Source organism: Phoenix dactylifera, chromosome 11, assembly GCF_009389715.1.
Source record: "Phoenix dactylifera cultivar Barhee BC4 chromosome 11, palm_55x_up_171113_PBpolish2nd_filt_p, whole genome shotgun sequence".
Taxonomy (NCBI): domain Eukaryota; kingdom Viridiplantae; phylum Streptophyta; class Magnoliopsida; order Arecales; family Arecaceae; genus Phoenix; species Phoenix dactylifera.
The window spans coordinates 6,675,318-6,703,003 of record NC_052402.1 but is presented as its reverse complement, the minus strand read 5'-3'; the positions used below and the strand labels follow the sequence as shown (position 1 = coordinate 6,703,003).

The window sequence follows — 27,686 nt, the reverse complement described above, 5'->3', positions numbered from 1 at the left end:
ATTCTGTCTGAACTATGTTTTCCTGTTTTTCTTAATAGATTTATCTTCTGTCTTGCAGGTGTCTACTTTCACAGATGTGATGCTTTTAGTTCTTTCGTGAGGTGGAAACTGTTTTCTGAAAGCGAATGTTTCAGAGTAATCGATAAAACATGGGAGGCACGGACCTCAGATATGCTGCCTCACAATGAGGGCTCTAAGGCACTATATGGTTACCCCTGTGCATGGACATATTTGTATGCTTCTGGTGCTGGTCGAGCTATGTTGCATGCAACGCTGTCCTCTGAATCACTGTCTTCTTTTCAGTTCTTGGATGGACCAATTATTCTAAAAGCAGCTTCACCTATAGCTGCATATTACCCACTTGTTGCTTATCAGGCAGAAAATGGGAATCGATTTGGTGGTTATTGGGTTGATTTGTCTAGAATATTTGGCGGGATCCAGGATTCAGATAGTACAAGTCTGGATAAGCTGTATCTTGTTCCTGGATCAGGAATGGATGTGCTGTTACTTGGAGGGCCTGAAAGATGGAACCATGGGGTTGATTTTGTAGAAACTGTAAATATTCTTGGTGAACCAAATTTGTCAGTAGTCGATGGTGTCATTGTGCAGCAGGCATCCTCCAGCGGTGGGAGACAATACAAAATTTTATGTCAAGCATTGGGGAATTATGTAAGTTCTAGAAAGGGGGAAATCCTATGATCTCTTTCCAGTTTGTTTTGAAGAGCAGTTCCAGTTCCAATTGTAATTAACTTTCACAATCTTTCATCAAACAAGATTTATAATTTTGACCTTTTCTTCCAGAAGATTTAATATTTGACCATTTACTTTTCCTGCACAGAAACTGCTCTTTTCACGTGGCAATTTAGTTGGTGCTGATCATCCTATGCCAGCTATCGTAAAAGTGGAATTGTCTGTAATTTGTAGCTTTCCTTCATCCATCGTGCTACTTGCTAATGAACCTGGTATGATTTTCCGTATCCTTATGGTATCTTGCATGGGTCCCTTGATTATGGTTCTAAAATAGTAATGGTAATAAGCCTGGTATTGAACTGTGGATTGTCTTAAACATAAGCATCTTGTGATTTCTTTGTTACTGGAATTCAAAAATATATTGAAATTTCATTCTATCTATCTTTTTGAACTTCTGATTTTGTTAACCGCTGTCATCCCCAACAGTAAATACACTCGATACCATAGAGGCTGCAAGCAATGCGGATCGTGGTCCAGGGAGACTCCGAACTGCTCCTGTTATAGTCTCCAATGGATGTACCATACGGCTAGCAGCTATTGGTATACATAAGACTGGAAGAGCTTTTGCAAACTCATCGTCTCTTTGCTTGAGGTGGGAACTGAGTGGTTGTGAAGATCTGGCTCATTGGAGTGACACTAAGAGTTTTGAGAGATCTGAGGCCACTTGGGAGAGGTTTCTGGTTTTACACAATGTATCAGGACTGGTTAGTTCCGATTATTTTCACTCTGACTTGTGTCTGTAATATTCTAGTTTAGATCTACTTTATTGTGTTAAAGTTTATTGAATACTTTTTAAAACTGGATGTATTAGATGTTCTTTATTTTGCTTGCACAGATTAAAAGTGTTCACTTATTCTGGTTTGATTTATGATTATTAATATATGACATCTGTCTAAACTCTAAACTCTAAAGCATGGTCTGCCGTACCGGTCCGTACCGGCCGGTACGGGCCGATACGTATCGGTCCGGCCTGAGACCGGTACCGGATCAGCGTGAAATCCGGTACCGGTAATTTATTGTTGAAGAACCGGTACGGAACCGGTACGGGACCGGTTCGGACCGGTACGCCACCGGTACGCCACCGGTACGGGACCGGTTTCGTACCGGTCCGGGACGCCACCGGTACGCCGACTGGTACCGGTACGGCGGACCTTGCTCTAAAGGTTGTCTCATCCTTTTCCTTTTCCTGAACTTACATGGTGTTTGTGTTGTAACTTGCATAGATTTGTTGCAGTTCCATCATGTGCCTGAATTGCATCTGGACGTAATGTGTTGGTTGTCTTAAATGTCAAATTTCTATATTGTTTTGGTTCTCTAACATGACATCAGAGCCATTATGTTCATTCTTTAACATTCACCATCTGATTGATGTTCTATGCATATGCATTCATGTGCCTGTGGGTGGTGTGTATTATGTCTATTAGAAACCTTGTTATTGGCATCAATTCTTTTTGCTGATTATGTAGTAAGATAGGTCAAAACAGTCCTTATTTCATCTCAATATTAACAGCGTTAGCATGATTTGGGACTCCATTAATGTAAAGATGGCCTTGAAAAAAGAAACGAAGCCCTCATGTCTCACTAAGAATATCAAGGGTATATTTACATTGGAAGGTAAAGTCTTAGATATGGGGCATTCTTTACCCTCAAGAAGGTGACCATGGTTTTTGACATCACCCAATATATATTTTTTGAACCATTATTCATATCTATTCATCATGACGAAGGTCATCATTAATGGAAACAAGAAAAGGTTCAGCCCTTTTATTTGGGTGAATAAAAGCTGTGTTCCTTATCAACAAATAGTAAAACACTGCTAAGATTTTTGAACCTGGTGGAAGGAATTGCTTTAAATACAAATGGCCCTTCTAACCAACATAGCAAAGCACTCAGCCCATTAAGTCAAAAACTGAGAGGCAAATCCATGTACACCCTATAAAAGATGTCTATGAGGTGTAGTGATTCTGAACATCAGGTTGGGATAAAAATATCATCCAGTTTCTATAGGTAGAAGGAGAAAGAATGAAACAAATAAAATTTTTCTTGGTCATTTGGTCCAAATGTCTGATAGGAGTCAAATGGTCAATACTACATCTTACTGTAGGCTCTTGCAAAAGCCTACTCTTGTTCATTTTATAATTCAATTAGCTTTGCTGAAGTATGGATCCTTCTATATTAAATTGTATACACATTGAGAGCATATAGTTCCAAGTTCCAAGCTTCATTCCAAGGTCCGCCATACCGGTGGCGGCCCGGACCGGTACGAAGCGGTTCCGGACTGGTCCAAACCGGTCCCGTACCGGTTCTCTAACAATAAACCACCGGTACCGGATTCCACGCTGATCCGGTATCGGTCCCAGGCCGGTACGGACCGGTACGGCAGACCATGCTTCATTCCTCTCTAAAGCATCATTTTGCTTTTCTATTGTTCTTTTCTGTTAAAGCTGTTTAGTGGCATCAAGCAGATAATAAGGATTAGACATGGAACATATAGTTGTTAGTTGTGCCCAATATACAGTGTCCTATCTTTAGCAAACAGGGATCATAAGGGTGAGCAGTATAACACCGATTATATAAATAAATCAACCACAAGCAAACATAAATGATGTTATATCAGGATAGAAATACTTACATAAAGTTAGAGGAGGTCCTGAAAAAAGAAAGCCAGGATAATATTTCATGTGCTAAACATCAGTAGATTGTGTATTCATAACTGAAGCTGATAATGGAGGTTATGCTGCATTATATAGTCGAGATGGAGAGCAATAAAAGGAAGAAGTGGAGATGAATTAGAAGACACATGTAATGAAAATCACATCGTTTTTAGAGAAAAAAAACCAAGCATCAAAGATTTCATCACATGCTTGTGCTTGTTGAGGTCTGACAGGGTATGCATCGTGTTATCACTAGTTGGTAGTCTGTCATCATGTAATTGTACTTTGTAATATTTTCATGGTTCATGGACATTGACGCTGTGGGAAAAGGAAGAAGGGGCGATTTGATCAATGAGGTTGCACTTTGGAGATTAGCACACAAATAGAAGTAAACATGATTGTGTACCAAAAAAAAAAGTAAACATGACTGAAGAACCCTTCACTTTGTGAAGGAAATTCTCTCGAAAAAAATTATTAATATGTCAAAGGGCTTCTCCTTACTATGCATTAGATGTATATTTATAGAACATGATCCTCTGACCCTAATTCGGGCATTAAACCTGATACAGGATCATACTCAAAATTGGACTTGACGATAAGGAAACATGCTAGAGTTATTCTACTACAGATATGGAAATGTGGTTAAAATTCAATATTGTCCTTAATGGAAACATGCTAGAGTTCTTTGCCCGCAAATCTGCTGGCTCCTACGATACTTGGCATGGTCTAGCTACTCATAGTACCCACTAGCTACACCTTGTGCTGCATTAGACATAGATCATGACCCACGGCCACAGGTGTTGCACCACCTAGTGCATAAAAATTTCATGAAAGGGGTAAAAACATTATGGAGGTGCACACCTACTAACTAATTGTTTGATTCATGTACATATGTTGGATGTTTAATCTGATCTTATCCTCATATATATATATATATATATATAATTTATTTAATATATATCGAAAAATGAACTATATGCATAATAGTATTAATCATTCCTGAGTTAACCATGTTGACATGGCAGCAGAACAAATTTCTTTAACCTATGATTACTGATGGAATTGTTCCTAGCTGAACCATTTGGAGATTCTTCCTAATTCCATCTAGCTCCTTTGCTAGCAGAGTTATACTTTATTGGTTATTGTGGTACAATTTTTTTAGAATTCAACATTTGGATTTTATTTTATGTTAAACAGATGATTTAGTTGATTTTTTCCCAAATAACCTGAAGAAAAAGAAAAATGGGGTATAGATTAGGCCTATAGGTACTCAATAAATTTAAAACAAGTAAACAGAAAGAGCTTCGGATTGTCCTGGGAAGTCCATGGTTGTTTAACATTGTGGGACATGAGTGGAGAAAAGAAAAAACAGTCTAGAAGCCTGTATTGCTATCAGTTTGCGTCTGTTGTGTGTACCAGACTGATATAGACCTGCACAACAGCACACGGTGATACTAGTTTGTACTGATGATAGAGCTATGTCAGCCTGGTATTTATCTGCTAACCTGCTGGCCTGTATTAATTGTTGATAAGGCACATTTGAACTGGTACATTAATCCTTGCAAAAGTGCGACATCCATTGAGAATTGCTGATGCAATACATTTTTTTTGGGGGGCTTATTACTAGTTGATACATAATTTAGCAGACAAGGATTTATTAACAGCCTTTAATCTTGAGGGACTCAAAATTTTTATAAGAAAGTTCATCCTAACACTTAAGAATAAATACAGAGAAATGGGTTCTTTTGGACTGTAAGATTTGTAAAAGTGATTTACCAGATGATATTTCAAAGATTTTTCTTTAAAAGAAGAAGAATGCAGTTTGAACACCCCATACACAGTAAGTCACGTAAATTCATTTTCAGCTTGCGAACTTGACATTGCAACTAAATTGAAATATTTTGTTTTCAGCTGCAGACAAAACCATGGATCTTCCATATCTGTCATTGAAAATCATGAAGTAATGAAAGCAATCCAAGAAAGTGATGAGAGAGATGTTTGCTATATGCATGACAATATAATCATCAAGGGAGACACAATTTGAATGTGTAAAAGCTGATAGTTTTTACATTTCAAGGTTGTTATCTCACTTCTCAGAAGATTTTTTCCAATATAGGAAATCATGCCACATAAAATACTCAATGTCATTGTCGCAAGTGATCCTTTAATAGTCACATGGTTTCTCTCCTGCTAAAGGAACAGAACTAATAGGGGAATAAATAGTGTTAATTTGTCCAGGAGACATGATCTGGTACAACTTGCAATTTTCAAATTGTAGAGCATGAGTACGAATACAATTTCTTATCCAATGTATACATATTCTACTATTTGATACTATATGAATGTTGCCCATACATATTAGTTTATGCTGGAAATCTACTTGAATGAGTGAATGTTATAAAAGGAGTTTTAGTTAAAGAAGTAACTATGATATCTCATGATGTTGTCTAGGTTTTTTCCTTCTGAATGCTACATCGAGTATATTAGCATGGTTTACGGACTAACAATATTAGTTAGATACATTCATACATGGAATGCGGAACCGTCCCGAACCGTTTGGTTTGGAGTGTACTGAGCCGTGCTGGCGGTGGACTGGGACAGTTCCAGCATTTAAAATGGTAAACCGGAAGGTGGGGGGAGAGGGAGAAGGAGAAAGAGGAAAAGAAAGAGATGAGGGGAGGAAGGGTGAGGGAGAGGGAGGGAGGGCCGCCAGAGGGGCCCCGAAGGGCCGGAGTAGGGCTATGCCCTTCGGACACCTGTTTCGTTCAAAACAGGGGTCCATCGGGGCTCCTTTTTTATTTTGAAAATTTTAAGTGAAGTCGGCGATGGGTTTCCGAACGAAACAAGGATCCGAAGGGCGGAGCCCTTGCTCTGGCCCTTCGGGGCCTCTCCGATAGCCCTCTCCTTCTCCCTTCCTCCCCCACTTCCCCTCTCTTTTCCTCTCTCGCGTTATCCCTCTTCCGCTCCCTCGCCCTCTCTGTTGTGTCGTTATGGGCCCGGTACGGAACGGCATGGGGGCATACCGTACTGTGCTGCCGGCTGACCGGTACGGGCTCCGGTACTGGCACAACAGACCTTGTATTCGCAAAATACTAGTTATTTAATAACAATTGTCATTTCTTTTGTCCTTATGCATATATATGGAATTTTTGTTACGGCTTGTAATCTTTTTTTAAATCCACATCCTACATTGGCATGCATTTTTCTCACTTTCATATCATAATGAATTTATTTGGATGTTCAAACGCTAAATTTCACTAATATCTTGAATACTTTCCAGTGTACCGTTCGTGCTTCAGTAATTGATTTTCCTGAAACCATGGCCAGTCATCTTTATAAAAAAGCATTTTCATTGCTAGAAGGAGCAGAAGCTACTCTCACCGATGCCATCCATTTGCAGGTATACTGAAAATATATGCAATTTAATTTGGTAGATTCCCTTGGATTTCTATACTAATTTTTGGTTATTCTTTTGCTTCAATTTTCTGGGGCTCTTATTGGCATTGCTTGGTGTATTACAGCTGGTTTCTTCCTTGCAAGTTATACCAGAGTTTGTCTTATTATTTTTTGATCCCGAAGCAAAGGTATTTAACTCTTTATTCTTTATCCTTGCATATCTTTCACTTCTTTAGAAATTAGAAATAAAGAAAAACACTTTTTGTGATCCACAACCTATGTGCACAGCTAAAAACTTGTCAAATGGAAACTAGGACTTAGTCTTTAAAACAGAATTCCATTTTTGTGATTTTTAGAAGTTTTCTTCACATGAGAATTCTTAGGTCTTTTTATCAAAGGCCTGTACCCCCGCATAGTTTGAGTGAGATGATCTTGGAATTAAATTCTTGGACTTTTTGAAACATATTAGCTTTTGAAATCCTTAAGCAATTCAAGTGACCCCCCTATCCCCTCCTTTTTTCCCCTTTTTGTGAAAAGTGGATTTGAGATCCAAATTTTTCTTATATGTAGAAAGCCTACAAGGAGGACAAAATACCTCTCCTCCATGAGAAGTATCTGTTCTGTATACCAGATCGATTAACAAGAAACAACATACACTGAAACAGCAGGCATTGAGGCCAACTAGCACAAACAACAAAGTAATCTTTTTTCCCAAATCACTCTACATTTAGAAAACCAACAACCCATTCTATGTCAAGCTTAAACAATTGAAACAACATGCATTGAGAGGAGCAAGCAGAGGCAACAAAACAAGCTTTCCTAACCATTGTAAATTTAGAAAACCAACAACCCTTTTTTTTTGTAAAACTTAAATCTTTACATCACTTTAGCAAATTCTCTTTTTTATTATTTTGAGTTTAATAAAAAAAATTATTACCAACGGATTAATCTAATTCGAAGTAAAATTATTCAGCCAAGTACTCTCAATTTAGAATTTATTCTGATAAAGAGGTCACATATTTGAAACATAGAAACAACCTCTCACGGATGTAAGGCGGTGTACATTTGACCCTTCCCAAACCCCGCAATGGCAGGAGCCTTGTGCACTAGTCGGCCTTTTTACTCTCAATTTAGATTTTTTTTTGAAATCAATTATAGAATTGCTCTAAATCCAGGTTCTCTTAGGATCATCCATGTTGACTTGTACATGAGCTAAATTTCATTTTATAATAGAATAAATTGTTTATCAGTATTTTTTCCTACTTTTTTGCAAACCTTTTTGAGATGTGTAGGGAAATTGGACTAAAGTTTATGGTATTTAAGTATAAACTAATGAATTTAGTAGTACTAGCATATTCTTGATATTTTTTTTAAAAAATTAGTAAGCTACTATTTTTGGTTCTATATTTACCTTATCTAATCATTCAAAGCAAGGTTCACCGAATTGGTACCAGGGGTAGTATCGGCCAACGGCTGGTTTGGAATGGTACTGGTTGTGTAGTGTAGGCATACTAGGAGAGGGAGGGAGAAGGAGAGGGGGGGAAAAAGAGAGAAAGGGGCGAAGCTGCAAGGGTCGTCATCTCTATGTCGGGGTCATCTAGACGAAAAAAAGAGGGCAAAGTTGCTGGGGTTGTCATCATTTTTGGGAGAGTGAAATTGAGAGGAAAGAGAGAGCGTGACGCCATCGGTGTAATTGTCTTCGGGAGAAAAGCTGAAAGATAGGAAAGAGAGGGGGCGAAGCATGTAGTTGTGGTCATCATTGGAGGTGGTGTTGAAACCTTTACCCTAGTCAAATGTCAGAGGGAGGGAGAGAGTGATCAAGAGGTAAGGTGATTCAGGGTCGGGTTGATTTAGGCCAGTTCGAGGCCTATTTTGAACTGAATCTACGTTTCTGTCCGAAATGGGTTGGTACGCCCTGAACCCAGTGGTTTGGGTCAAGATTACCGACCTTGGATACAAGCAGCTAAAGATTTTGCATCTGACATTTTCAGCCGAATTGTTAGGCAACAAACTAATGAATTTAGTAGTATTAGTATTTTTTTGATAATTTTGAAATTAATAAGCTACCATTTCTTGGTCCCTCAGCTACCTTATCTCAACTACATTAAATATGAATCTATCAATTATCTTAGAATTACTAGAAAGTAATGACCGGTGAATAATATACTAAATTATCTTGAGATGATATTTCTATCGAAAAAAACTTATCACATAGTGTCCATATTAATTCTGTTGATCTTTTTATTGCTAACCCTTTGGACCACTTTTCAACTAGACTCGGTACCCTATTTTTTGATGTATCTGTAATCCTGTTTTCTGCATGTAGTGTAACATTAATTATATCCACAAAATTGAAGATTTTGCATACTTTCAAAAGTCAAATATTGGCCTTCTGAATGGTGGATGAGTTTACCATCTTTTACATCAAAAGAAAAAAGTGCTGGCCTTCTGAGCTATAATTTTAATTGGTCTGTTCTTGATGCTTCTGTACATATTAGTGTGGTCAGCTAAATGCATTCATCTGTTTCCATATATTCTTACACTAATTTAATTCTTTTGTAGGTAAATCTGTCAGTCACCGGGGGAACCTGTTTCCTAAATGCTGTAACAAATGATACGCAAGTTGCATTTATTATCCAACCTCCTGAAAGTACACAATGTTCACAATTAATTGTTGGTGCTAGAGGTTTGGGTTCTGCTCTAGTGACAGTTCGTGATGTTGGGCTTTCTGCTCCTGCTGCTGCTTCTGCCCTGGTAAGTTAAACTCTGGATTGGTGCATTCATGGGATTTCTGGTAAGCAAGTTGGTTCTTTTCCTTTTTAGCTAGATCATATTTGATAATATGCTGCATGGCATCTATGACATTTTATCTCCTGTTTGCTTCAACTTATGGAATTGCAACATTTTGGTTGTTGGGGCCTTTGTCCCTTTTCATTGTAATGCCAACGTGAGCTGTTAAATTCACCTTGCCAAGTTTTTTCTTATTGTTAATTGTACTGCCACTACCTGCAATTCTATACATGAACAAAGTTGTGATAGTCCTTTTTGCTATCTTGTTTGGCACCAATTTGATACTTGTTATCATTTACTCATGTGGAACACTTACTCTTATTTGCTTATGTATCACTGTTATCATGCCCCCTGAGGTGCGGCCATTGTAATTGATCCACATCCTTAAAATTTTTAACATCTTCACAACAAAGTGACAAACCATATGATAGAATAATGTATAACCAAAATATATTATTAACCATAGGCATTTAAATTAAAGTCCATTTATAAATATATATACCCATATACAATAATATACCTCCAATCAAGGTTGGCGGAACCGGTACCAAGCACCGTACTAGTTTTCGGCGGCACGAGTCGGATGGCACGCAGATCGTGGGAGAGAGGAAGAGAGAGAAGGGGGGCGAGAGAGAGAGAGAGAGGGAGAGGGAGGGAGGCCGGCGGAGGCCGCGGCCGATTTCTCTATTTCGAACGAAATAGGGGTCCGGCCGTGGCTTAAAAATTTTGCGGTTTTTAATGAAAGTCGGCAAGCGATTAAGTTAACAGTTATAAAACTGAGGCTCTCTACGTTTATGATTTGGTATGTTTAAATTTTGTCGAGAAAGGTCACTTACAAACTGTGACATGATTAGGTTTTTTCTTTCTTTGCTATAGAGTTATGTCCTACATATTAAATGTCAAAAAGGCTGGTAAGTTGAATTTTCATATGGCTTTCTGGCAAGTTTTGGGTAGGTGGATGCTGGCTAAATTGATTTTACACCATCATGAAAATTTCTTGTATTCTACTGTAAATGGTCTATAATTTCTAAACCATGTTCTAGTTATTCATTATGCTTTTTTTGTGTTTATAATTGAAAGTTGTATCTTGAATGCACTAATTAGCAGGAATTATTTACCATACATTAGTCACATCCTCAGGAAATTCAACATTTTGCAGGTTAGAGTGGCAGATGTTGACTGGATTAAGATAATTCCTGAACAAGAACTAAGCCTAATGGTATATCAATTTTACTTTTGAAAATGCTTTCATTTTCAACAAGCATGCTTGCTGACTTTTACTCTGCTATTTGTAGGTGGGAACCACAGAAAGATTTGATATTGTAGCAGGGATGCATGATGGATGTATCTTCGACTCTTCTCAGGTATCTGTGATTCCAGACCCAGTATATAATTTAACAGAGTTTTTCCCCCTCCTCTTCCTGATTTTCATGTTTATGTTAATTTGTATACTCTTGGATTGTATGAATAAACCTTGCAAATTTTCATGTGTGTTTTGTTGTTAGGTGGTCAAAAAATGATTTAATTCACACTGAATCTGTTTTGTGTTCATTTCACATATATTAGAATTTTTGATACTCAAAATGATTTGTGAAGTTGCACACAGATAATGGACAACCCAATTCCGCTGTACTTATGGAATGGGTCATTCCTTGGTGTGAATGCTGTTGAACAAATTATCTCATATAAAATTGCAGGCAAATATGGCCTTTTTGTGGAGAATAGACCTTTATCCACACTTTATCCCATTTATATACTAAACCTTATTGATTATCCTTCATTCAATTATTTATTGGCATTTTTCATTGAAACTAAACCTTCATAGACTGCAATTCTTGCTTTTTTTTTTTAAAGCTAATATTCAATTTCTTTGTAGTATATGTACATGAAAATTAAGGTGCATCTCGAGGATGGCATACTAGAACTCGTCAGCGAGAACTATTCTCCAATAAATGGTGAATGGGTAGTCTTTGGGCCAAAATTTTCAGTTAGAGCTTTGAATATCGGTATTACAACTCTCTATGTAAGTTTGTGTTGTCAAGACCTTTTCTTACATTATCAATTAGCTCATATCACATAGCTTTATATATATATATATATATATGGATTCCAGCTTCCTGATGAAGTGTGAAATTCTCAGGTCAGTGTTAGGCAGAAATCTGGATACGAACTATTAAGTCAACTTGTTAAAGTGGAAGTTTACAAACCGCTAAAATTACATCCGGAGTATATATACCTTGTACCTGGTGCTGCTTATTTGGTAATTTCTTGTTCACTTCCCAAGTTAGTAATTTAGTATATGGATATGCATATAACATGTTTTCCATTATACTTTTTCTTATATGAATGCTAAAGACTAATTGCAAGATCTATACTAAATTGCTCTGTCTGATCTGCAAATGATATCATTCACTTCTATCATCATAATTGTATATTAATTGTATATCCATTTATTGGATTCAAAATGATTCTTTAAATTTTTATCTTCTTTATAGCTTACTGTGAAAGGTGGGCCAAAAATTGGAGCTTCTGTTGAGTATGGTAGCATGCATGAAGGAATCGCAGTAGTTCAAAAATCCTCAGGAAAGCTTTCTGCAAATTCCATAGGAAATGCTGTAAGTACTAAGTATTCTTGCTCATCGTGGATGCCATGGGTATATTTTCTTCATTTCTAGCAATAATATTTTGTTTTGCCTGTCAATCAATAATGAATTAATAGCAGTGTAAATACCTTTTTTTCTTAATACTGTGTGATTAATGTGTGCTTCCTTATCTAAACCTGGAGTTCGTCACTCTATGTAATTGTACTGCTCCTGTTTTCTTTCAGTACTAATTGCATTGATTTGATGATCAGACTGTCCAGGCAGCTATCTATGGGAATGGAGGTATCTTGATTTGTGAAGCATATGGAAGAGTTGAAGTGGGGATCCCATCAGCAATGACTTTGAATCTGCAGAGCGACCGGCTCTGCATTGGTTGCAAGATGCCCGTCTTTCCAGCCATTCCTGAGGCAAGTTACATTGTTTTGAAAGCATGATTTATCTACAACTGCCTTGGCCATTTTTAACTAATGAATCTGTATACTAATCAGGGAGATTTATTTTCCTTCTATGAGGTCTGTAGAGATTACAAGTGGATGGTAGAGAATGAAAAGGTCAAGACATATCTTTCTTTTTATTTTTCTTTGCTACATTCAATTTCTGTCTGTTATATGTTATTGGCAGTAGACTGATGCCTTGTTTCATTTGTGTTAGGTGTTGAGTTTTGAATCAGCCGCATCTTTGCATTCTGATGTGCACAAAGCTTCATTATCTTGCTTAGGAAATGACCATCCATGCTATTCAGATGAGAGGGATATTGGATTTATCAATGTCTTGATTGGCAGGTATTCATTACTTACCTGAATGTAATCTCTCTCTCTCTCTCACTCCCCCCTCTTCATAAGCAGTACTTTAATCACTTGAAGTAACCTATATGTTCTGCTTCCAGGCAAGCAATTTGAACACTTATTTATAGGAAAAATAATTAAACATCTTAATGTAAAAGTAAAAACTATCATACTGATTAATATTGCTCTCTGGTTATGTGCATGCTATGTTTTATATATTCATTTGTGCAACATAGATGGAAACGATAGTAAACTAGTCATGGTTATAACTGTAAAGAAACAGGGAAAATATTAGAGAGGTTTGTTATGTAAAACTTCGGGAGCTGATAGAAACATGCTCTCAGCACCATCTACATTCATGTTAAGTGGGAACTCCTAATTTCTACCACATGTCCTTTATATATACTTCTTGTGCCTTCAAATTTTAACTGCTGGCCTGGTGTCTCATTCTTATATCATATGACAGATGTTGAAAATTCTAGCTCTTAGCATCATAGCATCAATTTCAGCCCTCAACAGCCTTGTATGCTATGGTTAATCGTCAATTTCCTTCATCCCAGCAAAATCCTGATTTGGTGTTTCCCTTTTGGGATCAGAAGAGGGAATCAGTGAATGAAGAAAAGAGGATCAAGCAGGAGAATAATACAGAGTAGTTAGAAAAGAACAGGGAGAAGAAGAGAGACTAAGAGAAAAGGAGAAGAAAAAGAAATCAGCCTGTTTAGAACCCTTCAATTCTAATAAATTGGCCAGGCAACCGCTCTTGGTTCCCAAATGATGACAATTCTGTAGGGATGGATGCTGGAAAGTGGTCATGTGGTCGTACCAATGCTAACTAGGTCCTGGACGCACGGTACAAGTGCCAAGTGTCTGAGTGTTCTAAGAGTAGGACAAGGAATCTCTCCGAAAAAAATGGACACGGGGGCATGTCTGTATTGTCTAGAATATGTACAAATGTATGTATGTAATGTATAATTTATTGGATCAATTGCTATGTCATTTAATAGACTTCATAAAACATTTGCTAAATGTTTAGGTATAAAAGCCAAAAGTTGATATGACCATATGATGATTTCATAATTTTCTGATTTAAAGTGTCAAGGAATGTCATGAAGTGTTCAAGTTTCCGGACATGGCAAAAAACTGAGATTCTGAAATGTCCTAATCAAGGATTTAAGACTTGGTACTAGCACCCATCCTAGTTTGGTCCCAGTTTGGTACAATATCGAGATGCCCCCATCCCAGGAGAAGGAGAAGGAGAAGGAAAGAGAAAGCTAACGAGGGAGGGAGGGAGAGAGAGCCGGCGGAGTTTGGCGGAGGCTGTTGGAGGCCACGGGAAGGGAGGCCGTGACCGCTGACCTTATTTTGAATGAAACAGGGCTCAACCACGGCCTTAAAAAAATTCACTATATTTAAGTAAAGTTGGCGAGAGATTTGTTGACTTTACTTTAAAAATACGAAATTTTTTAAGGTTGCGGCCGGCCCCTGTTTCGTTTGAAACATGGGTAGCAGCCGCGACCTCACTTTCTGTGGCCGAGGCCGGCCTCCTCCGGCCTCTGCCGACACTCCACTGGCGACCGCCACCCTCCTCCAACCCTCCCTCCCGCGCTCGATCTCTCTTTCTTTTCCTCTCTCCCGTGGTCCCTCTCTCGGTATAGGCTCGGCACGGCCCGTATCAAGTTGTTTGGCCGGAAAACCGGTATGGTGCCCGGTACCGGTTCCTCCGACCTTGTTCTATCCCAACACATGGGATGTATTAGCATCTAAATACTGTAATAGGATGACTCCAAGCCAATTTTTTATTTTTTTATTATTTAATTTTTTTTTGGTTTTAGTGATTTTTTTCCGAAATAAGCTTTTTAAGCCTTTAACATAGATAGGATGCAAGATGTCCCTTCTTGCAAGTATTTTTTTAATTTTTTAAATTTAAAGATCTCCTTTCCTCTGGTTGTCTTGCTTATCCCAATTGTTTCTAGGCAACTCTGGTAACGAACTAACCAGTCTCAATCGGTACCAACCATGATGATCGAGACATCTGAATTCATGAGTAAACTAGTGTCTCAATGGCATCTTGAGTACTGCCATCTCAGTGGAGCAGTACAGTACCAGCACTTGCACTGGTATCATTAGGACGAGAATTCTTGGTCCTAGTAACACTAGTGCAGTACGGTAACATGCTCGATATATTCACACATGTATTCAGTTATGTAGCCACCAAGGGTGGCGTTGGGGGGGGGGGGGGTACTTGAACTTCTTAAGAGCTCATAATCTTAGGTAGAAAGGGTTATTAAGAGAGAAAAAACTAAATTGATAGAGTCTTGCATGAGCAGGAGTGCTGGGTGCAATTAAGGAGGGAGTGGATAGGGTTGTGGTAATTGATTGATTGGTACGCTCACAGGCACGTGCACGCACACACACACACATACAGAGAGAATAATATGTGAAAAGAGTTGGCTGCTGGTGAAGGAAGAGCAAGGGTGGAATGTGCCCATGGTAGAGGGGAGAGTTGGAGAAATTGAGAGAGAAGTAGATACCTTTATTATCAAGGAAAAAAGAGAAGGTAAATGAGTGAACTTATATAATGGCATCCTCTTTAGAAATCTAAATTTCTATACAGTATCCTCCTTTTATAAAGCAAAGTTAGTTACTACTTCATGGATTTAAGACATTCTATTATATTAAAATTTTAAACTATAAATATTTAATTCTCTTTTTATATGTTTGTTCCTAAGATGCTAAGTAATCCATGCTAATACATTTGATTTTCATGTTTTTGATATGCAACAGTTGTAGCATTTCATTCATTAACCATTTTTATGTTTCCTTACATTATCCAGATATCACTCTAAAACTAACATTAGAGATTATAAGGAAGAAATCGCTAATCAGATTGGTGTCCGCATTTTCACTTCTAAAAGATGTGTTTCTTTTTCTAGTGGCGAGTCATGTATGATGGAAGCCCTCATATTCTCTTAAACATATAAATTATTTAGTTACAACAATTGTAGTTTTGTAATGCCAAGTATTTGTTGTATTATCTTTTTTTACAAGATGTTGAGCATGTAAATTTTTATAATTTATCATATTTTTGTAAGATAATTTTTGTTATTTTCTTTAATACACATACATATATGCATGGTCACCCATAGTTATGACTTATGAGCATGCACTTATTCATGAACACATGCATCTTCACTATTTAACATCTTCTATGATCCAGATCTGCAGGCAAAGCAAGAGTTTCCATTTCAGTTTCTTGTGATTTTGTTTTAAATGGTTATCGTCAACCAGTATCTTACAATGCATCCGAGTCATTGACAGTGGTATCTGATCCTCCTCTGGCTCTTGGGATACCTATAACCTGGGTCCTCCCACCCTTCTATACCTCATCAGAGCTTTTGCCTAGATCTTCAGACACATATGGACAAGTAGACTTCCATAAGCGTAAAGCTACTACTACTTACTCTATGCTGAGGGCATGTGGAGGAAATGGCCTTTTAAGGCAGGCGGGTATTACTATTGATGGAAGTAAAATTAGAACAAAAGAAAGTAATGATCTTGATTGTATCGAAGCAAATGACCGATCAACAGGAAGAACAGTGATTGCATCTTGTGTAAGGACTGCTGAGGTCAGTTGTGTATCCATCACTATTCACTACAAATGCCCAAAAATATATCGAACATTTACCACTATTCCCTCTAGCAAATTTGTGTTAAGTGAAATTTCTGCATCCATTGCTAATTTTCTAGTGATTTACTTCTGTGGTTTGGTCTGACTCTTGAAGCAAGTTCTCTGATTTTAGACCAAGCTGTTTGTTGGGAGAGATGTTTTTGCTCTTATGTTGCTAGTTTTCATTTGCTGCTACATTCTAATTTTATATCAATGATAGAACCTATAGGTAAAAAGGTTTCGAGCAGTTATATACCGGCAAATTTTCCACTATATCTGCTACCAAATTCATAGTGAAATTTCTGCATCCTTTGCCAATTTTTTCTAGTGATTTGCTTCTGTGCTTGGTTCAAATCTTGAAGCAAGCTCTTTGATGTTAGACCAAGCTGTTTGTTGGGGGCCTGGGGCAAACGTTAAATTTTTGCTGTTACATTGCTAGTTCTCATTTGATATTACATCCTAATTCCATATACCAGCAACACATGATGCTTGTAGGAAACAGCTATGTCTAAAGGAGTAGTATGAAACTTCAACTATGGTTTTATATTATACATCAAGAAAACTATTGATTTAATCTATATATAGTCCAAGATACATTTATTAATCTACTCCAACCTTTTTATTGGCTGCTCTTTCTAAAAACTGGCTGTCATACCGAGACTGCCAATTCTCAATGATCTCTCAGATGGCATGTTAGTGAATCCTTGAGTGCAATCACATTGAATTGCATATCAAGTGCTAATGTATTGCTGCGATGAGAATTAATTCTTTTGAAATGCCCGTTTCTCTTGACTCCAATATTTCATGGACCCGACATTAGATTTGGATGCATACAAAGTGTCTGTTTGGAAAGAGGGATTTAATGAGATGCAGGGAGACCTGAAATAAAATAGTCTAATGTAAATTTTGTATGTACTTTTATAATATTGTAAAACAGGAAATATTAAGTTAGTATTTAAGGTGTTTCATAATCCATATAATTGGCAATTTTTTCTTTTGTCTTTCGATGCTAATGTAATAGTGATAGTTGATTCCTACTGGGTTGATGTGGTCACATGATTTTGTATGTGCGATAATTATAACTTCTTTGATGTATGTGTTATATTCCACAAATTTTAACTTCCATCCTAAGTCAAACTCCAAGAACTACAAAAACCTACTTCTTCCACCATTAGAGTAAATTGGTTTAAGAGCCATGTTGAACTTGTTGTTGGATAAGCTTAATTCTCCGCTGGGCATTAGTGTGCTAAGAGTCTCATATGCATCTAAAGTGTCCATATTTGTGACTTGACGATATGTGTCGATATGGCTTTGACAAGATGGATGTGCCTGTCCATGTAATATTGCTTTAGTCATGAACAGGTTATTCGTTGGAATCGTCTTCAAAAAGGCTTGCAAAAGAGATCTATATCTCCATGCGTTTTTCTTATAATAGTTGAGTTTCTTTTTTCCTTTCACTTGAGATCTAAGCCAAGTACAGCAACCATCATGGCTACTGCAGGAGGAGGCGGCATCTTCCATTTGGTTTGGAAGTTTGTCATCTCTTTGAAGTTTATGTATCTTTTACTACAATTGTGTCTGGTATATATCAGCTTTTACAGAAATAATGATCTTGGGATAGTAATTTCCTGAAAAATGCACTATAAGCACTATGTTGGTCAGGATCTTGCTTATGATTTAATTCAGGGTTTAGAATCTTTAGATGTTAAATGGTCTATAACTCTATCATGGCTAAACTCGTGGATACCTTGTGTTATAGTCAATTACAGTGTCTTGAATGCTTGATTTTGCACAGGCATGTAACGCTTTTGCTCTAGTTTTTCTGGTTACAAATTTGTTTTTCCTTATTTGATGTCCGAAGAAAATGTTTGATTTAATATTTTTTAGGCATCATGGTTAGAAATTCCACTCCACTATAAAAGCCTCTTATACCAAGAGAAACTAGAATAGAACCGAAATATAATTTTTAGGTTTGCACTTTGCACCGTGTGAGGTGGCTGACTCTTTGACTAGAACTAGGAACAGTAGCTTATACAACTCAATCCTGATGATGTTTCAGCATATGTTTGTTCTTAGCCTTTTTTCTTCATTTGGCACCACAGTTGTACGATTGTTTTCTTCACAGTTGTGAAGAAAATCTTTCATGATTTTTAGTGACATAGTTGTTAATGTGATAATGATTGATCTACTTAAAGTTAGATTTATTGGAAAATATATTTGCGATAGCTCATCTGAGATTCTTTTATGTAAGGTAAGAAGCAAAAATTATTCTGCACAAGGAATTCAGTACTGCACTAGACATGTTTCTTTCCCATTTGACTACCCCAGGTAGATCTGATTGGATCATGTGCATGGCAATTCTTTGTCAAACTGATATTTCATCTTTATTTATTTAATTTGTAAGTGTTCCTTTAGGGGGATCAAATTGATGGTTTGGTTTGCTCAGTGGTTTATTTATGAAGCCATTTTGTGAGTGTAAGACCTTATGATACTATCTTCATTGCTTAGGTGTCACAAATAAGGGTAACTACACCAGAATCTTCTTTCCATGTGGCTTACCTTCCTGTTAATGCAGAAATGGAATTGATTGTTAGCTACTCTGATGATTTAGGTACTCTCTATCTCCAGAGTATTTGACATTTTGACAGTCCCTTGTCTATTCTTTCAAACTATGATTCTATGTTAATGGTATTTCTGTTTGTTTGTTCCATTTTTAGGATATCCATTCTCTGAAGCATTTGGTGTGGTTCCTTTGGATATTGAGACTAATAATCCTGATGTCATATCTGCTTTCATGCCAAAGGTTGATACGGGCATGCATGGCAGCAATGAACATGTTACTCTACAGGTCTGGATGTCTCTCTTCTCTACTCTCACATGTGATGATCTTTCTAGCAGACTGGATCTATATGTTTTTTTCTGAGCACTTGGCATAAGCAGGGGTTGAGAACATAGAGGTCTAAAAAATGCAGCTAGGGTGTAAATATTCTTTTTATTCACTTGCTACTTTTTTTCTTAATGTAATATTGGTTTCTCCTTCTCATGCAATAAAGGCAAAGAGGCCTGGTAAAGCTCTTGTGAGGATATCCATCGATCATAATCCAAGGAAAGCAGACTTCATGCTGGTAAGATTTCTTGGGTCTTTGACTGTTGACTACCATGGATTTTTGAAGCAATTCCATGCATAACGATATTTGAGTTAATTAAGCAATATATTGAACTTACCATGGCATAACTCATGAAGTTATAAGGCACTTACATGAGGTATTTGAAATATCGTGTTGAAGTCACCATGAATTGAAGGCAAAAATCACCAGTTTATGTGGTACTTTTTGTTGGTTCTGTAACTCTCGTGCAGATTAGTGAAGTAGCTATGAGATATTAGCTTTTGGTGCTCTTCTGCAATTGGTTGATATGCACATTTCATTCTAAAAAGCAGTATAACATTTTTTCAGTCCTTACATTGCCGTTTCATTGTTGATCAGGTATCAGTTGGTGCGCAATTGTGGCCTAGAAATCCAGTTCTACATGTTGGGCACTATCTTAATTTTTCCATACTTGGAGATGGTGAGCTTAAATGTACATTCTTTCTTTTTGTGGGGAGATGGAAGTATCTCAGATTGTCATCTTGAGTGCTCTTTTCATAGCAAGCAACATATTTGGATTTTCTGCTTAATTTGTAATTTTCATAAATTATGGTAGAGATCCCTATGAACACAGGTCACATGATAACACTCACTGAATCACTAGTCAACAGGAAATGTTTGAGAACCCTTTAATATATTTTCAGTGGACAAAATGCTTGGTTTGTTTTCTATGTAATATCTGCTCCATTTACATGTTTGTTAATCAACAATTCTGTTTTGTATTTCTATAATGCTACATGAGAAATGCTTGCAAGACTTAAATACATCGATGGTTCATTTTGAGTATGAAGCAATGTCATTGACTTCATTGATAGATTTTGTAGATTACTGTATCTAGGTTGGTGGTCATATATCATTGACTAAATTCCATCATATTCAGGATGAATGTTTTTGAAATACTTAAAATACTCAAGAAGTCAAAAATACCATGGCACTTGTTTGATATTCATAATCTCTTAATATGAAATGATGTAGTATAATATGCTGTTTATATTACTTTATCTATGAAGATTTCCAATGCAGAGGTTGTGTTTGTATTTGCTGTGGAATGTTGCTGTATGATGTGCTCTTTATATTGCTCTAGTCCCAGGTAAATATTTTGAATCTCAAAATTGGCATGATCTTTTCATGAATGTTTTTGAAATACTTAAAATACTCAAGAAGTCAAAAATACCATGGCACTTGTTTGATATCCATAATCTCTTAATATGAAATGATGTAGTATAATATGCTGTTTATATTACTTTATCTATGAAGATTTCAAATGCAGAGGTTGTGTTTGTATTTGCTGTGGAATGTTGCTGTATGATATGCTCTTTATATTGCTCTAGTCCCAGGTAAATATTTTGAATCTCAAAATTGGCATGATCTTTTCATGAATAATATCACCACAAACTATCAACTGTGGTCTGTACCATGACATTGTATTTTTGTTAAACACAAGAATGAGCTATGATATTGTTTCTTACTAATTTGTTTACCGCCAAGTAGGGGTGCAAATGGGTTGGGTCGGGTCGGGTCCTGAGTGACCCCGATTCGACCCGGTTTTTTGTTCAGGTCCTAATTTTGGACCCAGACTCGATCCGGTTGAAGATCGGGTCGGGTCAGGTCGGGTCCGGGTTGGTTCTGGGTCCGAGTCGGGTTCTGGTCAGATGTCACCACTTTCTTTATGCTTTTGGGAAAGAATTTGGGCAAATCTAATTTGGTCATATCATAATTATGAGGTGCTGGGTGACCCATGACTTGCTAGACTTGCAATTGACTACCAGTCAGAACAGATGACCCATGACTTACTAAGTCGGTCTGCAAGCCAAATTTCATATCACTATTTTTTACCTATATGACTGATTGCACGGAACTTGGTGTCTCCCTGCTCCCCTCTCAGGAGGACAAAAAAATTCTCAGACCTTCTTCCAAAATCCAATTCCATTGCAGAAAACTGGCACATGACCCATATTTAGTTCAGTGTTCCCTCACTTTCTCCCTTCAAAAGTTAAAAGAAACAAAAACCAAAAAACAGAAGGAAAAAAAAAAGGCAGCTACCGAGACAACAGAGGTATCAACAGTGTAATAGATCGAGAGAGAATCCTGACGGGCTGAGGTTCCTTTGGATTCTGTGAACCTATGCTTGTTGCTATCCTTCCACGCTTGAACCCTACTCCCCTTAGGGCTTTTCCTCCTTTTTCTTTTTTTTTTTTGGGTACAAAGCTTTTCCTCCTCATTGGCTGGCATTTCCCATCCCTTAGAGAATAATAAGGCCATGGGAGCAAGTTAACAAGCTCCTAAGAAACCCATCTCTCTTTCCTGTCTGCCTTGAAAGCCCGCCATAAATTCACTTAAAAACCACCAATAGTACCACAACCCACACACAAAAAAAAGACTCTCTTTTGCTTTCCCCTCTCTCTCTCTCTCTCTCTCTCTCTCTCTCTCTTCAGGTCCATTCGGGTCGGGTCGGGTCCGATTCAGTAAACCCAGACCCGACCTAGAAAATGATTCAGATCCAATTTAGAACCCGACCCGGACCCGTGGGTCCTAAAATTCGGGTCAGGTCAGGTCTACGCAGATCGGGTCGGGTCGGGTCGGGTCACGGGTCAACCCGACCCATTTGCAGCCTTACTGCCAAGTGATCAAACCATCTAAATTAGGATTACATTAATGATCTTGTGAGCCTAATTAACATCAACAGACGTAGAAAGAATGAGGATGGATAAATAAGATGGTAACCACTAACTAGTGTGCTACTTGCAAAAGTCAGGGCATGCCTGCTAACAAATCTATATTCTTTTCAAATGGATACTAGAAATTGCTGACTAGGTTTAGTCCAGATATTTCATTGCTATGGTTGTTTATGAAGGATTTCTGTGTTGTAGTTTTGATGAAAAAGTTGGGCATTTTTTGTAATAATGGGCAGCTGAAAGCCTGAAACATGTAAATGATTGCCTAAGTAGTTTTGAATTAAATGAACTTATGGTTAAAGGATATCTATTTTGAGGTCACATTTATCCATTATGTCGTGGAGGGTCCTGGAAGTATATTCTTGTCACATATATTGATCACTCGATTCACTCCCCAATGTTAATTGGAAGGATTGTAGCAAGGTCGGAGGAACCGATACGGGACACCGTACCGGTTCTTTGGCGGCTCGAGTCTGTATGCCGGGTTTGTACCGACGAGGGCACCATACCGTCGGAGAGAGGAAAAGAGAGAGAGGAGGAGAGAGACTGGTGGACGCTAGCAGAGGGCCGCGGGGGGTCGGCGGAGTTCGAAACAGGGGTCCGGCAGCGGCCTCGCCTCTTGTGGCCCTCAACCGGCATCCGCCAGCTCTCCCTCTCCCTCCCTCCCCCGCTTGCTCTCTTTTCTTCTCCGTCTTCGGCAACACGTCTCGTTTCCGTTGCCGGAACCGTACTAATGAGCTACCAGTATGGCTCGGAATGGGAGGAACCGCTCGGTTCGGAACGGTTCCGCCGACCTTGGATTGTAGGATTCAAATAGAAAAAGAATTAAGAAGTCCTCTTTTTTGACACAATATTTTGCAATCCAGTCTCTCCCACTTCGTTTATCCTTGAATGCCATCTAACCTTTAATTGTTGGATTCGCTGAACCGACACCAGACTAGGAAGGGGTTTTATTACAATGAACTTGGGGTGGGTGAGGGCTTTTATAACCGAAGTGACCAAACCCAACTGTTCTGACTAGGCATCGGTTCAGTTTGGTGTGGGCCGAACCGTTTGGTTTAGGTCGGTTCGGTAAACCATTGTTGCTTGTCATGGTCAGTGGGGCTTTGCATTAGATTAAATACTAATCTAAAGAAATCACTATGCACCAAAAACTTTCACAATGATATATAAGTAAATGAACATTTATATATTATTAGATTTAATAAGATAAGTGATATCCTAATCCAAGATCTCTTTTAGTGATTAGGTTCTTCCTAAACAAAATAATTGCATTAGACATATTCCTTGTGGACAACCTTTTTCTCAAACTCATTGACCTCTTAGACATGATTAGCCACCATACACCAACATTGAAAGAGAGGATAGTGGAGGATCTTGATGGTTTGATACTTATGCCATTTCCAGTATGCTCAGTACAGTTCAACTTTAAAGAACACATGCATCAGTGAAATAATTGCTACTAAACTACAAAAAAGAGGAACAATTTTAGCATCCAAGTGGCAAAACTTATTTCATCATGTCAATGGAGAAGATGCAACCACAAAATAAATGCAATCAAATGAATTAGTGCAACTAATCCCATCACACCTTCAATCCTTGATCATCACCAAGTAGTTTTGTTGATCATATCCAAAATATAAAAGATTGGTGGTTCCCAGTTGATAAGGCAAGTTCCAAACTCCTTGACAATGCTCATTGAAGAAACACCCATGTGTATAGAATCTAGTAGCAGAGAAACAAGGAGCTAAAACTAAAGCTGAAAGACAACCATTACAAGCATGAACAAACATCCACCGTCATACCACATGGAATTTACAAAATATTGGCATCTATTATCTCAACCAATCTAAACTGATAACGATATAAGCATTTTTATTAGTATTTTAGATATTTTTAGAATTCCTTGAATAGGTCTTTTGTTAATAAATTTTGAAGTGATGCTTCAAAATCATGATACGCCGTACTGGCCCATATCAGACGTTGCGTACCGTACCGTACTAGTTCGGTCCGGCCCAAATTTTTTGATATTTCTTAGTTAGTGTACTGTTACAAAAATTGAATAATACTGATTTTTTATTGAAAATAATTGATAATGTTGGTCATGATAAACTATAAGTTAATTTTAATAAAAGTATTTTGGTAGTGTAATAATGTTTTGACTATTTTTTTAATGGTCTATATCTTTCTTTTTTAATGACACTTCTGTGAACATTATCAAAATTATATGTCACTTAAGAGAATTCAAACATTTTTTTGAATACTTATAAGCAAGGTTCTTCGTCTCGGTACCGGATCCTGTACCGGTGCCACACTATGGCTATGTCGGTACAGTATTGTACGGGATCTTTTCGGTGTACCGAGTGTTGGTACGCTTTTCATACCGGATATTGGTACCGAACCAATATAGTATGGGGTGTATCGTCCAGTTCGGTCCGGTACAGCGAACCTTGCTTACAAGTGTCAGATAGTTTATCTCACAATACTAAATACAACTTTCAAGTGTATTCACATGTCCTGTTAGAGTTAAAGCTATCTTTTCTATGTGCATGTGTTCTTTGTATGTGCTCGAAAGCAGTTACCTTAGGGTTCGAACCCAAGCATCATAAGCAACACCAAGAAATTGCAGCTAAAAGTGTCTGCTAAAAGGTCATGTGCACTGCCAGACTTGCATGCTGTTGTTGGTAAAGGCTACCTATAAATGGTGTGAATTCCAAAGCACCCCTTCTTGATGTGGGACTGACATCTGGTACACAAGAGGCCCATGACTTAAGGGGTTCTGGATGTGAGCATGCTTCATGCACATGCTGATGTAGATTTAACTTTTTCCAGAGATCATGAGGTTTGGAATTCCATACCTTGTCCAATGAGATGTATGAGTATGGTCAAGCTTTCCGAGCACTTTGATGGTGTCAGATTTCTGGCTTGTTGGTTTGGTGGGCACCTCCATTTGTTCCCACCTGTGGTCCTTTTTCCCTACTGATTCCAAGATATGGCTCTGATGGATGCTTATGGCAGTCCATTTGAAAAGATTAGATTTCCCTTTTCTTGCTTGAAAGAGAGAAAAAAAAAGTGTTATTAAATGGTCAGGTTGCTTACAATTTATTCAAATGCAAATGTTTTCATACTCCTATGTTTTGAGTATCTTAGAGATTCATACATCATGATTCCTATTTGTAGGAGAGTGGATCTGAAATTAGGATTTAGATTTCTAGTCCTTTAAATGAGGCTGAACTGCTAAAGAGTTGGGTTTACCACCCCTGCCCAAAAAGGGAAAAAATATGAAATTAAAAAAGGTATTAGGTTAGAATTTTTCTTCTGCTTGATGGTAAAATCCGTAGCACTTAAATAATTCACCTGTTTTCTTTCTCTAATGATATTTTATATATATTTAGTAACCTGTCAGTCCTCTAATCAGATATTTGACACCTGTGTTTTGTAGGTTTGGATGGCCTTCAATCAGGTCAATGGTTAAGCAGTAATGAAAGTGTTCTATCAGTAAATAGAATCACTGGAGAAAGTCATGCTAGTGATGAAGGTACAGCTGAAGGTATTGACTTTCTGACCTTGGATTATAAATATATAATAATTCTTGTAAATATTCGTTGTTACTTTATTCTGATCCTTTCCAATTATTCCTTTTTTTATGGGGAAGCAGTAATCTTTGAAGGTATGAATTTAAAATTGCAAACAACAGTTACTGTGCTGAAAGTCGAACAAATAATAGTCGGTGCTCCAACAGAGACCTTGACTAACATTCAGTTTCCATCCAAAGGTTACAAGTTCTTGGTGAAGTTTAGGTTTGTATAACCTCTCTCACACACACTTATGGTCAAAACTTATAACTATTTAGACAAATGCATATGAAGTGATTTTCAATGAGATTCAGCATTAGTTTTCACCAGAGTTCCATTTTTTCTTTGGTTGAATAATTTTAGTATGTTTCCTTTCATTTTCGAGTTGAATAATTCTATTTCTACTAATCGATTGATTTGTCTTTCACACTTCACTCTGGTCAACCAACATGGCCATCCACCTTTAAAAAAAAAATCTGTCCCAACCAGATACCTTTGTCAACAAGACAAGTTTGTTGAAACAAGATTGCAAGAGCCATATTGTATGCCTTTTTTGGACTCCTAACACGAGATCTCCGTATGGTTTATGCTCACCAATCTCTGGTTATGAGACAACTAGAGAAAAGCCCCCTTAAGAAACCTTACTACTTGCGCTCATACACCATAATTTTGTATGTTGAAGTCGAAGTAGGAAACCATCTCCTCAACCCATTCAAACTTGTGATCATATGGAATGCCAAAGTGGGAATCCAAACTCATAACTTTGATGAAGTGCTACAATAACAATATTTGTCCTGCTTGGAATTCTCTTGCTCTTACTTTCAACACCCAAAGAGTCATCTTTTAAATCACTACCCTTCTTTCTTTTCCTTTTAATGACCAAATAGCATGATACAACGTTATGTTATGATCTGAATATCAAAACTTATTGAATATTGAATTCCAATATATACATATTTTGTGACGTGTGTAGCTCATCATCAATGGTGTGGATTTTCAATTTATAAGTAATTCAAACACACTAGCACAATGCACCCACTTCATGCATGGCTAGGAGGCCACCAAAACATTTTACTTTGTCTGTTAGGCATTTTTAATGGTATAAATCATGATCAACACTCTAGATCTTTATATAGGCATTTTCCAGATGAGAGAATAATTACTTCAAGTGATTGTTTATGGAAGAAGCGGCATTTGTGAAGTAGACTTTGTATAGGAAAAGACCAGTATGGAACTGTAAATTGAAGAAAGTTTAGGGGATAAGCAAGTCATTAAACTTGCATAGTAGTGAAAACAATATCCGAATTATTCGGTGAACATGTAGATCACCAATTTGCATTATAAATACTAGGTTTGGCACATGCTCACATACATGAGGAGATGGATGGTTGTGATCCCATCTGCGTAAATTTTCTTTTATCATTTACATAAATACACTTGGATTTTTGCATATATCCCCCATGCAAATATAGGTATAACTTATTTACCCCTCAAAAATCATTATTTGCATATATAGCCTCTATTCGTCATATATAGCCTCAATTCATCCTGTTTTTGAAACAATACACATTCCATTAATTTTTTGGCTGATGGTGTTAATAAGTATCCATTTTAAAGGTAAAGTGACTCTATTACTCTTTGGCAT

At 37.5% G+C, this 27,686-nt stretch overlaps 1 protein-coding gene across 1 annotated transcript in view; it reads left to right on the top strand.

Moving 5' to 3' along the window:
* The window catches only part of LOC103719817 (nuclear pore complex protein GP210), a 53,625-nt gene that overhangs the window by 22,544 nt on the left and 3,395 nt on the right, over positions 1-27,686 (top strand). The window contains 21 exon segments of the mRNA XM_008809229.4: positions 59-669; positions 839-962; positions 1,177-1,454; positions 6,685-6,804; positions 6,926-6,988; positions 9,363-9,554; positions 10,750-10,809; positions 10,886-10,954; positions 11,467-11,613; positions 11,731-11,850; positions 12,086-12,205; positions 12,445-12,600; positions 12,682-12,744; positions 12,845-12,975; positions 16,196-16,604; positions 19,154-19,256; positions 19,363-19,493; positions 19,699-19,770; positions 20,131-20,212; positions 25,909-26,016; positions 26,125-26,266. Coding sequence (XP_008807451.2) covers positions 59-669; positions 839-962; positions 1,177-1,454; positions 6,685-6,804; positions 6,926-6,988; positions 9,363-9,554; positions 10,750-10,809; positions 10,886-10,954; positions 11,467-11,613; positions 11,731-11,850; positions 12,086-12,205; positions 12,445-12,600; positions 12,682-12,744; positions 12,845-12,975; positions 16,196-16,604; positions 19,154-19,256; positions 19,363-19,493; positions 19,699-19,770; positions 20,131-20,212; positions 25,909-26,016; positions 26,125-26,266 — 3,301 coding nt within the window.